Here is a 13,772-nt window from a genome sequence, read left to right on the forward strand (position 1 = left end):
CACATTCTCCATACTCTTGTTATTCGGAACAAAGCTCTATCCTGGATCTCATCCTACCTATCCCATCGTACTTTCAGTTTTTCTTCTGCTAACACCTCCTCCTCCTCTATTGATCTCTCTGTGGGGTACCCTAGGGCTCTGTCCTGGGACCTCTTCTCTTTTCTCTCTACACACTCTCTCTAGGTGACCTAATAACATCTTTTGGGTTTAAATATCACCTCTATGCTGACGACACACAAATATACTTTTCAACACTCGACCTTACACCTGCTGTACAAACCAAAGTTTCTGAATGTCTCTCTGCTATATCATCCTGGATGGCCCTCCACCGCCTTAAAGTCAACATGGCTAAAACAGAGCTTCTCATACTTCCTCCCAAACCTGGCCCTACTACCTCCTTCCACATTACTGTTGGAACTATGATCATTCAACCAGTAGCCCAAGCATGCTGCCTAGGGGTCACACTCGACTCCTCTCTCACATTCGCCCCTCACATTCAAAACATTTCTAAAACCTGCCGCTTTTTCCTCCGCAATATAACAAAGATACGCCCTTTCCTCTGTTGCTCGACTGCTAAAACTCTGACTCAGGCCCTCATTCTCTCCCGTCTTGATTACTGTAACCTCCTGCTGTCCGGCCTTCCTGCCTCTCACCTTCTCTCCTACAATCTATCCTAAATGCTGCTGCCAGAATCACTCTACTCCTTCCTAGATCTGTCTCAGCGTCTCCCCTCCTGAAATCCCTCTCCTGGCTTCCGATCAAATCCCGCATCTCACACTCCATTCTTCTCCTCACTTTTAAAGCTTTATACTCTTCTGCCCCTCCTTACATCTCAGCCCTAATTTCTCGTTATGCACCATCCAGACTCTTGCGTTCTTCTCAAGGATGTCTTCTTTTTACCCCCTTTGTATCTAAAGCCCTCTCCCACCTTAAACCTTTCTCACTGACTGCCCCACACCTCTGGAATGCCCTTCCCCTCAGTACCCGACTAGCACCCTCTCTATCCACCTTTAAGACCCACCTTAAGACACACTTGCTTAAAGAAGCGTATGAATAGCACTGTGGATATTCCAAACACATGATACTGCTGCGGCACAGTTTATTCGAGCATTTGCCCGTTCTGTGCCGCAGCAGTAGCCTGGCGCGCGCCCGAGTGTGACGGGCGCACGCCGAAGCAGCGGAAGAGCGCCCTCCGATCGGGGCGCTCTCCCTACCGCTGCCGGGTCCGCCGGGTCCCCCGGAACCCCCTGCCGCTGTCCCGCGATCGCGGGACACCAGGGCTCCCTCGGGGAGCCCCTGGACACGCGTGCAGGGGGCGCACGCTCCCGATGACGCGTGACCGCGCGTCTATGACGCGCGGCACGCCGAGGGGCGGCCACTAGCAAGCCGGGAGATTTCCCGGCTTGCGGTACCGACCACACTTCAATAAAGTGTGTCGGTAGTGTACATAAAGCTTGGCCCCCTGCAGACGCACTTACCAGAACTCCCTCCTACTATCTCTGTACGTTCTCCCTACCTACCAATTAGACTGTAAGCTCCTCGGGGCAGGGACTCCTCTTCTTTAATGTCTAAAGCACTTATTCCCATGATCTGTTATTTATATTATCTGTTATTTATTTCATTACCAGGTGTATTACTGCTGTGAAGCGCTATGTACATTAATGGCGTTATATAAATAAAGACATACAATACAATACAAAGGACCAACGAGATCTGGCCACCCTAGTGACCTCCCGAAAGTGAAGGACACTGGTAAGTATCTTCGGAAGTCGAGGGTCCCCAGAGGGAAAAAATAGCAGGGTTCGGTTCTGTAGGACCCTACTGGGTCCAATACTGTAAAGAAAAGGAATTAAAAAAAAACAAAAAACCTTCTTTAATGTAAATGTGCTAACGAAGTAAATGGTAGGCAATGAGATTAGGAAGCATGAGGCCCATCAAGAGACTGCTCACATGACTGACCCTAAGGCGACCCAGAACCCCAGTGGAGTGGAAGTCTGCCAAAGCACTACAATATTCCCAGGCAGAAATGTCTTATAAGCTTTGGGTCCCATGACTGTAAACAGACAAAGGTGGGGGGGGGGGGGGGGGGGAGGGCGGGAGGGGGAGAGAAGTGCAGAGCAGGGGAACTTATTAAAGCCCGTTAGTGGCAGAGAGGCCTGGAACCTGAAGAGCTTAAGCGGGAATTGCCTGCTCTTATGTTTTAGGGCAGGGGGTGGTCAACCCCAGTCCTCAAGGGCCACCAACTGGTCAGATTTTAAGGATATCCCTGCTTCAGCACACGTGGCTTAATCAGTGGCTCGGGGATATCCTTAAAACCTGAACTGTTGGTGGCCCTTGAGGACAGGAATTGGCCACTCTTGTTTTAGGACATTAACTTCCATTTCAACGCATTATGTGTGTGTGTATGTGTATATATATATACACACATGGTCGACAAATCACAAAAAAATCTACTCGCCACCTAGTACCACACGTGTGCTGCTTGGGCCAATAGGAGCTCGCCACGATGTTAAATCCACTCGTCCGGGGCGTGCAAATATATAGGTTTGTCGAACACTGTATATATATATATATATATATATATATATATATATATATATATATATATATGTATGTATGTATGTATGTATGTATGTGTATATATGTATGTATAGTATGTATGTATGTATTTACAATATGTATGTATAGTATGTATGTATAGTATGTATGTATGTATGTATGTATATATATATATATATATATATTCGTTTACTGAGCCCTGATAACCCAGGCCACCGGTGGTAACTATTCTCCATGTAAATACTTTAATTTTGAGACATGCTTGTTCGAGGCCTATGTACTGGTTTTATTCCATACATGTGTAACACTTCTTCCTCCGACCAACAGATGAGTGCTCACACCACTGTGTCCCAATGCCCGCCAGGCGTTGTGTTAAAGGGCAGGTGATGCTCAGGGGCTCTTGTTACCCCGTCTCTCAGGGTGGGGAGCACATGCAAGGAGGGCGCCAGGAACTTTTCTTAAAAGTTATTATTAATAAGAACGGTCCAACACATCTTCTCTGCAATGCTCCGGCAGCGTTCCCAAAGAGGCACAGTGCTCCGGCAGCATTCCCAAAGAGGCACAGTGCTCTGGCAGCGTTCCCAAAGAGGCACAGTGCTCCGGCAGCGTTCCCAAAGAGGCACAGTGCTCCGGCAGCGTTCCCAAAGAGACACAGTGCTCCGGCAGCGTTCCCAAAGAGGCACAGTGCTCCGGCAGCGTTCCCAAAGAGGCACAATGCTCCGGCAGCATTCCCAAAGAGGCACAATGCTCCGGCAGCGTTCCCAAAGAGGCAAGGTGCTCCGGCAGCGTTCCCAAAGAAGCACAATGCTCCGGCAGCGTTCCCAAAGAGGCACAGTGCTCCGGCAGCGTTCCCAAAGAAGCACAATGCTCCGGCAGCGTTCCCAAAGAGGCACAGTGCTCCGGCAGCGTTCCCAAAGAGGCACAATGCTCCGGCAGCATTCCCAAAGAGGCAAGGTGCTCCGGCAGCGTTCCCAAAGAAGCACAATGCTCCGGCAGCGTTCCCAAAGAGGCACAGTGCTCCGGCAGCGTTCCCAAAGAAGCACAATGCTCCGGCAGCGTTCCCAAAGAGGCACAGTGCTCCGGCAGCGTTCCCAAAGAGGCACAGTGCTCCGGCAGCGTTCCCAAAGAGGCACAGTGCTCCGGCAGCGTTCCCAAAGAGGCACAGTGCTCCGGCAGCGTTCCCAAAGAGGCACAGTGCTCCGGCAGCGTTCCCAAAGAGGCACAGTGCTCCGGCAGCGTTCCCAAAGAGGCACAGTGCTCCGGCAGCGTTCCCAAAGAGGCACAGTGCTCCGGCAGCGTTCCCAAAGAGGAACAGTGCTCCGGCAGCGTTCCCAAAGAGGCACAGTGCTCGGGACAGAACGGGAGAGATTCTTTCCCTCCTGTAATTCCCTGGTGATTCTCCTAGGCCTTAACTAGGACCCTTGTCTCCAGTACCCGTATTGCTACTATATGGCCCTGAGGTGTGTTCCTCCCACAATGGGGGAGCCTGTAGTTGTATGACGTCATGCTGGTAGCTTTGCGGCTTGTTATGTTCTACGTGCCCACTGGCTGGCATGATATAGATGTTTAATTGTGTGGAGTTATGTTAATGTTGGCTGCCAAGCTGGATGTTGTATGAGTGAATAAATACTGTGGCCGTTTCCCAACCACATCAGTGCCAGTGTTTTATTGGGATTTGGGATCGGGACGGCTGATCGAGCACGGTGTACGGAGGAATCAGAAAGTCAAGTCTTGACTCGTTGTGAAGATTTGACCTTTATTTATAGTGCAAAGCCATGCACGAATAAACTGACAGGTTCAAGTATTCACTGCTCATAAGGGAATATGTAAATTATTCAGATTTTCTATTTTAACACCTGGTTTTAAATGAAAGAGAAATAATTTTGGTGTTTTAATAGGAAATTTAAAGGAACTCTAAATGATAGCCTCAAGTGTATAAATACATCTTGGTATACACCAAACCTTCCACGCTCCTCCCTGAGACTGCCAGGCAGGTGTAATCAATCTGCAGATGACAGATTAGACCTACCTCATGGCAGTCACTTGCCGGGAGGCATGAAAGTGAGATCTGCGCTATTGCGCCTGAATCGTTGATATCTGCCATTGATTCGCCCGTGATAGCGCAGATCTTGCTTTGATGACTCTCGGCCACTGTGCTGTATTGGGCAGGGAATGGGTGGGCGTATTGATGTCTTGAGGGCATAGCTAGTAGCAGCTTAGGACGACAAACCTGGCAGAACATGGTCTTTACCTGCGCTAAGCTGCGGTTTTGTTGCTGATACTTTGGTGCCACATGTCTTAGCAGTGATCCTCCATAAGACCCCTCCTGGCACTGTTAGACCTCTTATGCCCTATCCAATTAAATGGGTCAGAATGATTTGTAAATATGGCCCTCTGGGGCAGATGAATAAAACGTCTGTGGGGTATCACAACCGATCCAGCGTTGTCTGCCATTCAAGTATATTCGTCCTGCATCAAAGCTTGACGTTTTAAGTCCTGTTCCCGTTACCGCTATGAGCTACAGGAACTCTAAACAAAAATGTATTTTTGAGTTTCTGGTTAAGGCCAATAAATATATGAATGACTTGCACTTCTTTGTTGCCTTGAAGAAGGACTACTGTATGTGGGTGAAACATTGGCATGGTGTGATATGAATAAAACAGTAAGAAGGCATCATTCTTTCTGTGATACCCTGGGCTTTAAAAAAAAATGATGAGTCTAATTTTATGTGCATTATTTCATATAATAAAGGTATTTACCTTTAAAGCAAACTGGCAGGATGTCTTCTCATCGGGCTGGTACGGAAAACAGAGCATGAAACACCCCAGTAAGGCCACGAGACTGACCTAAAAATAAACATAATTTATAATTCAGACTTTAAGTATCACTGCGCACGTTTGTGTAAAAACGTAAATCATCGATCTCATAAACGTTTTCTACGTTTTTTTTATGGCCCATGTGACTAAGGAGCAAAAAATAAAAATCTACTGAAAAATCGATAAAGGAACAATAAGAAATCCTTACAATTAAGAAATATGACAGGGGGGAAACGTACGAATATTAACATGCATTTTAAAAAAAGAATACCATTTTAATAACTTCTTTAACAATTAAATACAACAAATCAATTTAAATAATTACATTAAGTTAAAATTATTCCCCGTATTTGTTTTGTGAGTAGACATTTTTGGCAATGAACTTTGTTAAAAATAAGTGCAGATCTTTATTGCATCATGTGGGGGCCGCCTGCTCCTGTTATCAACGTCGAAAAGCAATCCTAATATTGAGAAACTTTTAAAGCAGCAATATATGGGTTTTACTTTAAAAAGAAAGAAATGTAATTACAGGATCGACGCAGAGGGGCCTCCCGATCTGAACTGTGGTCATTTCAGCTCCGGGACCCCCTGTTTCCCGAGATACTTACCCCCTCTGTAGGGGGCGCCGGTATCTCTCTTCAGTTTAAATGTCCCGTGTCACGTGGCCAATACAAAGCCGGGATGTCATCATCCGGTGCAGCTTCCTATTGGCTCGCGTGACCGGAACATTTAAACTGAAGAGAGATACCGGCGCCCCCTATGGAGGTAAGTGTGACAGGGTGAATGAACGTCACCAGCTCTTTGCCTGGCAGACGTATGTGTAGATGCAGTGCAGCAGTGACAAGTTTAATTTTCAGCTGGGAAGCTCCTGACAATTAGAGTGGTCCCAGCTGCATAAGCAAGGTGTTTTAAAACCCCAGGCTGTACACACATACAGGCTAGCTGGTCAAGAGATCGGACTGAAAATGCTGAAGGAAAGATTACTGCTATAAGGTCTGTCTTCAAAGTACATATGTTATGAACTGTCTGTGCCCTGCATGCTGAATAGAAGCTGCCTTGTTTTTGTATGCTGAAGAGAAGCTATTTTGTTTTTGTACGCTGAAAAGAAGGCGTTTTGTTTTTGTGTGCTGTATTTTAAGGCTCAATAAATAAGTCTTATCCAGAAACCCCGCGTGTGGTTGCATGTACTCTGCAACAGTAAATATCACGGGATGCAGGGGGTCCCCGGAGATGAAATTAATGCAGTTCAGCTCCGGAGACCCCCTGCTTCAATCCTGTAATTAAACATCTGTATTGCTGCTTTTACTGACATCTTAGAAGTCCCGTCGAGACATTTGATATTCATATTCTTTTTTTTTTTAATTAGAATTATTTTTTTCTTCTCCTCAATAAAAAGTGTTGGAGATATTTTCATTATCCTTGTTGATTATTGGCATTATTTAGTTCAGGTTTAGCTATTCATTTAGGGGGCCGTAGGACAGCGGGCCGGCCAAAAAATGTGTGCTCGTTTATTGGCCCCCCTGAATAAAAGGTTAGCCCCCCTCCCTGGTTTAATAACCATGATGAGTAGAAATATTTGATAAGGGTAAAATGTATTCAGACACATGTCATTGTATTTATTCATGTATACACATACCTGTGCTCCTGTTCCTGAAAATGTCACAAAGAATTAGCTAAATAAATGAGTAGGACAAAAATAGCAGAAATATACTGTCAAGAAGTGCTAGATGGTGATTAAGGTCGAGGCAAAACGGCACGATTTTGGGTAATTTATTTATTCATTCATTTTACTTCTCTATTCTCTAAAAAATATGGATTGTAGCTTCTGAAAGGGGTAGTGTACTAAACGGGGCGTATCACGAAAGTGTTGGCAGAAGATGCACACATGTAACACCCTTCACAGCTGCACATATAAAACTAGCCAACCAGTGTCTCGTGGTCTGTCCCAGTGCACAAACAGCCATGGTCCTGTGGTCTGTCCGAGTGAACAAACAGCCATGGTCCTGCGGTCTGTCCGAGTGAACAAACAGCCATGGTCCTGTGGTCTGTCCGAGTGCACAAACAGCCATGGTCCTGCGGTCTGTCCGAGTGAACAAACAGCCATGGTCCTGTGGTCTGTCCGAGTGCACAAACAGCCACGGTCCTGTGGTCTGTCCCAGTGCACAAACAGCCATGGTCCTGTGGTCTGTCCGAGTGCACAAACAGCCATGGTCCTGTGGTTTGTCCTAGTGCACAAACAGCCATGGTCCTGTCCTGTGGGAATATTTTATTTGCTGCAAAACCAGCATTTGTACCGCACATGCCAATCCGTTTCTATTTCAACTGCAAAGCTTGGTTGACCAATAACTAAGATCAGAAACTAGTAAACTAAAACTGTTTATATAGCATAGCAGAAAACAGGAAAACGTGTAAAAAACAACAACTCCTTAATGTGGTGAAGCCAGATTTAGTGAACATGAAAAGCATCAATGTTTGTAGTTTTAGCCCATTATGAAACCATCACCTTGCTATTAAATGGTACAGGATCTAAGCGTGTGATTATAAGGATGTATACCAATTGGCTACACAGCTCAGTACTAGGTCTCCTTCCTGTTTACTAAGATAAAGAAATAAAATGGGGTGTTTTATAATGTTGGCCGTTACAAGAAGTAGATAAGTAACATTTGACCCAAAACACGTGGTATCCATTTGACCTGAGCTAGAGCCCACTTCATATATAATTCCACCCAGATTAAATCATTTGACTCATGACACTTTTTAAACTTCCAGGTCTCCCTCAGTGTGATAAACATCTCACTTGAGATCCTATGAATTCTATCAAGGCGCTTTATTAAGGGCTATGGTCACATGGAAAGCTATTTTGCCCCATCGGTCTCCCAGACAAGTCTGTAAACAAGAGCTAAGTGGTGAGATGTGGCAGAGTTAGTATACACATAAGTATATCGTTTTAAATATCTAATATATCCTACACCTTCCATTTACCAAATGAAATAAATTAAACGGAAAGAGTTGAATAAAAAAATGCATGACACTTATAAAATGTAATAATAAAGTTTACAAATATATAAAAATGCCAGACAGTCATTTGTTGAATTCCTTGCTGCTCTGTGTTTGCCGTAGGGTGTGTGTATTATCCCGTGAGGGATTCTTTCTAGAGACAATCCATCTAAATAAATTCTATCTTTATGATGGATTGCAGAGTCCCTTAAAGCAGGGAAGTGAAAACCTCAGGTATTTAAAAGCATTGGTCCTACAAAAATAATTGACTATAAATATGAATAAAGGGCAGTCCAAATCTTCGTTAGTGTTCACAAATTTTCTGTGAGCCTTATTGATTTGGTCAAAAATAGCGAAAATTTAATGATTGAAGAATCAACGTTTCGGTGCAAAATGATGCCGTCCTTTCCTGATGATGGTGTACAGTAACTTTCCACCAAAACATTGATTTATTGAATACATTTTTTGTATTTTTCTACACTAAGACTGATGTGCTATTGGATTTTTGCTATTTGTGGTTATGTCTGCAGCAGTGGGAGTACACTGAATTGCAATCCCACTTGGTGTGCATCTCCGCTCTCGAACGCCTCGTGATCTGTTATCACTTCAATTCGTTTTAGCATCAGAGGTCTCATCAACTTCAGAGTAGTCTTTCTGATAGAAGTGGTTTCCAGGAAAGAGCTACTTTTCGTCCTAAACCACAAAAACTCACTGTTTTTGGTGCTTGGAGGTCCACTTAAATGTATGTATGTACAGTACTGTATATCTTTATTTATATAGCGCGATCCATGTACACCGCGCTTTACAGCAGTAATACACGGGACATAATACGAATAAGCGCTTCAACATAAGAGTAGACATTAGGAAAAGAAGTCACTGCCCCAAAGAGCTTACAATCTAGGTGGTAAGTGGGGAGAACATACAGAGACAGTAGGAGCGTGCTCTGGTAAGTGCGTCTGCAGGGGGTAAAGGTCGTTCTGGAGGTGTTTTTGAAGAAAGATCTTGAAGGTGGAGGGAGAGGGTTCCAGTCGGATATTGAGGGGGAGGGTATTCCAGAGGTGTGGGGCAGTGAGTGAGAGAGGTTTTAGTTGGGACAGTAAATACAGTATGTACTTAGGAAAATTCAAAGCTGAAACAGTACTCAACAAAGTATACTGTTTTCACTGATGTCTCCAATTCCATTTCAGCAGAGGGCGGGAGGTGCACCACCAAAGTGTGGAAGCTGTGGCAGATCCCCCACCCAGGTACTGCATAGAACAAGGTGCCCAAAAATACAAATCAGCAATAATCACAATAATAAATGGGATCTATTCAATCTTGCCCACCCAAATCAACTTCACCATGAGATTCTTATCCAATCTAATTGCGAAGCCAGTATAACCAACCTCATTGATGAGACCAAAAAGGTTGAAAAGCTATCTGTGAGTAGGGTTACTGGCTCTGCACTTCTTTAACCCAGGCTGTGCTGAAAAGCTGTGTAATACGGCAGGCATAAACTTATAGGGATCCATGTTAAAATGGGTGAGAAGCAAAAGGTGACACTATGCGTTCATTTGCATGTCATTTCCCAGAATTCCTGGCTCCATTGGAAGCATTGTATGCTAAGGTGAAAAGCAGGGATGCAGACCTGCCTGAGACACGTGATATTTTTATTTGTTATCCATTCCTATATTTTCCGTGTAAACCGAAACGCATGACTGCCTATTATAAACAAGCCGGCACTGGGGTTAATTAATTGTAAACAAAAAAGGATCATCGTGATTTGGATGGAGGTTGGCGATAGTCTGTATTTAGAGTTCCTCTATCCATGAAAATGGCAAAATAAAAAACCCACCGTACACATTACTAGAATAAGCCACAAATTGCTTGTGAGAAGATTTCCAGACACGAACTTTACTACAATGCATGAAAAAGAGGAAGGCTGCTCGTCATACATTGACCAACAATGGTGGTACGTTATCTTTACTCTGTGTTCAGGGAGTCACAAATGGTCTTCAGAAGTATTTGAATCTGAAAACAAATGCTGCTATATTTGGGAAATTAAATGAAATCTATGTAGGGTAGGGTTACCATAAGTCCATATTCATGGACGTGCATGCGTGAGCAGCGTTCACGGACATTTTTAGTTATTTAAAAATTTCTCCCAGGGGGCCGATCGTCAATCAAGAAGGTGGACATGTCCCTGAAATTACAGACATGTCAGAAATATCAGAAAAACAACGGGGCCACAAACAGGTCAGGGCCACTGACTGAGCCACCTGTGCTGAAGCAGGGATAGCCTTAAAACCTGACCTGTTGGTGGCCTTTGAGGACTGGGGTTGGCCGTCCCTGTCCTAGAGCTTTATTTGAGAGTACGTTGCATTACACAGCTATTGGGTTAGGAAAGATACAGAATCAGTAGAGCTCTCAAATCCCGAGGTTTTGTGCTTTTGGACCCTGCAGTGTGCGGTCGATCACTCGCTCCTTATTGTGACGCTGGCAGAGGTTGCAAATCCGACACAATCAGGTTATGGAGAGTTTTAAAAAAAAGGACAAAAGTAGAGCGCAAAAAAATGGAGATTAGTGTGAACTGCAGCTTTAATGAATTTGGCGAGGCGCACATTTACGCCACAAGTGCACCTGAGTTTATTGAATAAGCACCATTCTATTTGTGAACTTTAATGAACTTATTTCATTTTGCATATCAGCTGATTCACCCGTGATCCCTTCAGACGACTGAGGAAAAATCTGAGAACAACATTGGTTACAATCATAGTATTGTGGTTACAATATTTTTAAAAGCCCTGTGACGTAGCTATCAGGACATGGGATCTGGCACTCCAGGGGTCCCGGGACGTAGCTATCAGGACATGGGATCTGGCACTCCAGGGGTCCCGGGACATAGCTATCAGGACATGGGATCTGGTACTCAAGGGGTCCCGGGATGTAGCTATCAGGACATGGGATCTGGCACTCAAGGGGTCCCGGGACGTGGCTATCAGGACATGTGATCTGGCACTCCAGGGGTCCCGTGACGTAACTATCAGGACATGGGATCTGGTACTCCAGGGGTCCCGTGACATAGCTATCAGGACATGGGATCTGGCACTCCAGGGGTCCCGTGACATAGCTATCAAGACATGGGATCTGGTACTCAAGGGGTCCCGGGACGTAGCTATCAGGACATGGGATCTGGCACTCCAGGGGTCCCGGGACGTAGCTATCAGGACATGGGATCTGGCACTCCAGGGGTCCCGTGACATAGCTATCAGGACATGGGATCTGGCACTCCAGGGGTCCCGTGCCGTAACTATCAGGACATTGGATCTGGCACTCCAGGGGTCCCGTGCCGTAACTATCAGGACATGGGATCTGGCACTCAAGGGATCCCGGGACGTAGCTATCAGGACATGGGATCTGGCACTCCAGGGGTTTCCCCTCGGCACTTGTCTGTGTCGGCCGTCTCCTTTCTGCCGCCCTCCTGCTCCTTTGGTATTCTAGTGTCAAATGACGCCGTGGATGTCGTGAACGTGACGGCGCATGCTGGCACATTCCTATGGAAACGTGACGTCATGACGTTATTTGACATTGCAACGTCATGTTGCCATGTGAAGAAGAAGCCGTGTGACGCCACGTTCATGACATCCGCAGAGTCATTTGACACTTTGACACCAAAGGAGCAGGAGGACAGTAGAAAGGCGACGGCCGACACAGGCAAGTACCTTCCCATTAGGTCCGATACGCCAGAGAGCGCGGCAAAAGCAGATGGGGGCGGCAGTTTTTGCTGCCCTCAAATTTTGCCACCCTAGCCCGGGCCTAATGGGAAAGCTGACCCTGTCCATGATGTAGCTACCAGGACATGGGATCTGGCACTCCAGGGATCCCATGACATAGCGACCAGGACATGGGATCTGGCACTCCAGGGGTCCTATGCCGTAGCTACCAGGACATGGGATCTGGCACTCCAGGGATCCCATGACGTAGCGACCAGGACATGGGATCTGGCACTCCAGGGGTCCTATGACGGAGTGGCCATGTCATGGGCTTTCAGCGCGTTTCCCTACTCGAGTTTGCTGAACGCGATTTAGCCGACAGAAGAAAGGACGAGGAGGAATGATCAGTGACGCTGCAATGACGGGATCGCGATGTGTCTGATGGTCCGTGGCACCCTGGTGCGTGGCCCCTCTGGTACTCACAGGATAAAAGCAGTACTCCGCTGTATTTGTTACATTTCACTGTTCTAAGAGGTATCTGCCGGCCAGTTTTCCTTTTTATAAATCGGATGATGCGTTCAGGAGATAGAAACACTTGAAATGTGACGTGCCCGGGAGGTTAACGTGACGCTCGCTTACCTCCGAGTATAAGCTATCCTGCGCGCAAGCTTATCGCGCACACATTAGCGGCTACTTGACGTATCATAGCCGTCTCTTGGAAAGACCCCTTACCGAGTATCACCAAAGTAGTCACAGTTTGGCAAACGTTGCGCTAGGAAAAAATCCCCGCCTATCTAAGCGACACCGCGCACGCGTTTGGAAACAGATGGGAACCATGGCTAGCGAGAATGACGGGCCCTGGGTTCCATGGACAGTCTGGAGCTCTAGACTGGGTGCCAGGCTCAGGGTGACCCTGAGCCTGGACCAGGGTATTGGGAACTACGAATAACAAAATACAAAGAAAGATCAATTAAAATGTCAACCTACAGTAATAAAAAAAATCAAAATCAGTATTGTACTCAATAAAAAATGACTATTTAGCTGCTCTGCGGAGCCGTGTAAGGGATGTGCTTTGACCCTAACCACCCCAACCCCCACCCCTTTCACACCCCTCCCCTTTATTTTTCGGTACCCCTCAACACCCATCCTTCCCCCCGCTCTTCAATATTTGTCTGTTTCACATTTTTGTACTGTTTTAACGTGAAAAAATAAAATTTAAAACGAAGCTCTCCCCAGGGTCTCGTGCAGCCCAAAGTAACCTCAGATTAAGACATTAACCTATATTAATTAACCTGGAGATGAATAAATCAAGTTTTTTAATACACAACATTTTTGTAATTTAAAAAAAAAACGGGACAGGCTCAGAGGGAAATAACTTCATATGAATTACATGCGTGTCGGCTTCTGGGGGGCGGGGAGGTTGCTGCTTTAACACTCTGAGTGCCAGAGGGACAGCAGCACCAGTGTCCCCCCCGGCCCCTCCGGAACGTCGTGACCATGTGATCGTCCCTAGGGAGCGATCACATGATCATGACATCATCGACACGAACAGAGCAGTAAACCAAGCGTCTTCTCTTCTGTTCATATTACAAACGTGATATTTGCTAGCAAACGTGGACAAAGTCCGTGGTGTGTCAGGCCTCGAGATGTGGTACCTACTTTATGGGTACCCAAAGGATTTAAAACGTATGTAATAAAATGTAACATA

At 45.9% G+C, this 13,772-nt stretch overlaps 1 protein-coding gene across 1 annotated transcript in view; it reads right to left on the bottom strand.

Moving 5' to 3' along the window:
* SSPN (sarcospan) overlaps positions 1-13,772 on the bottom strand; it is a 48,713-nt gene that overhangs the window by 13,050 nt on the left and 21,891 nt on the right. Inside the window, exon 2 of the mRNA XM_075602851.1 lies at positions 5,319-5,405. Within this exon, the coding sequence (XP_075458966.1) occupies positions 5,319-5,405 (87 nt within the window). The remainder of the gene's footprint in view (positions 1-5,318; positions 5,406-13,772) is intronic.

Source organism: Ascaphus truei, chromosome 5 (assembly GCF_040206685.1).
Source record: "Ascaphus truei isolate aAscTru1 chromosome 5, aAscTru1.hap1, whole genome shotgun sequence".
NCBI classification, from domain to species: Eukaryota; Metazoa; Chordata; class Amphibia; order Anura; family Ascaphidae; genus Ascaphus; species Ascaphus truei.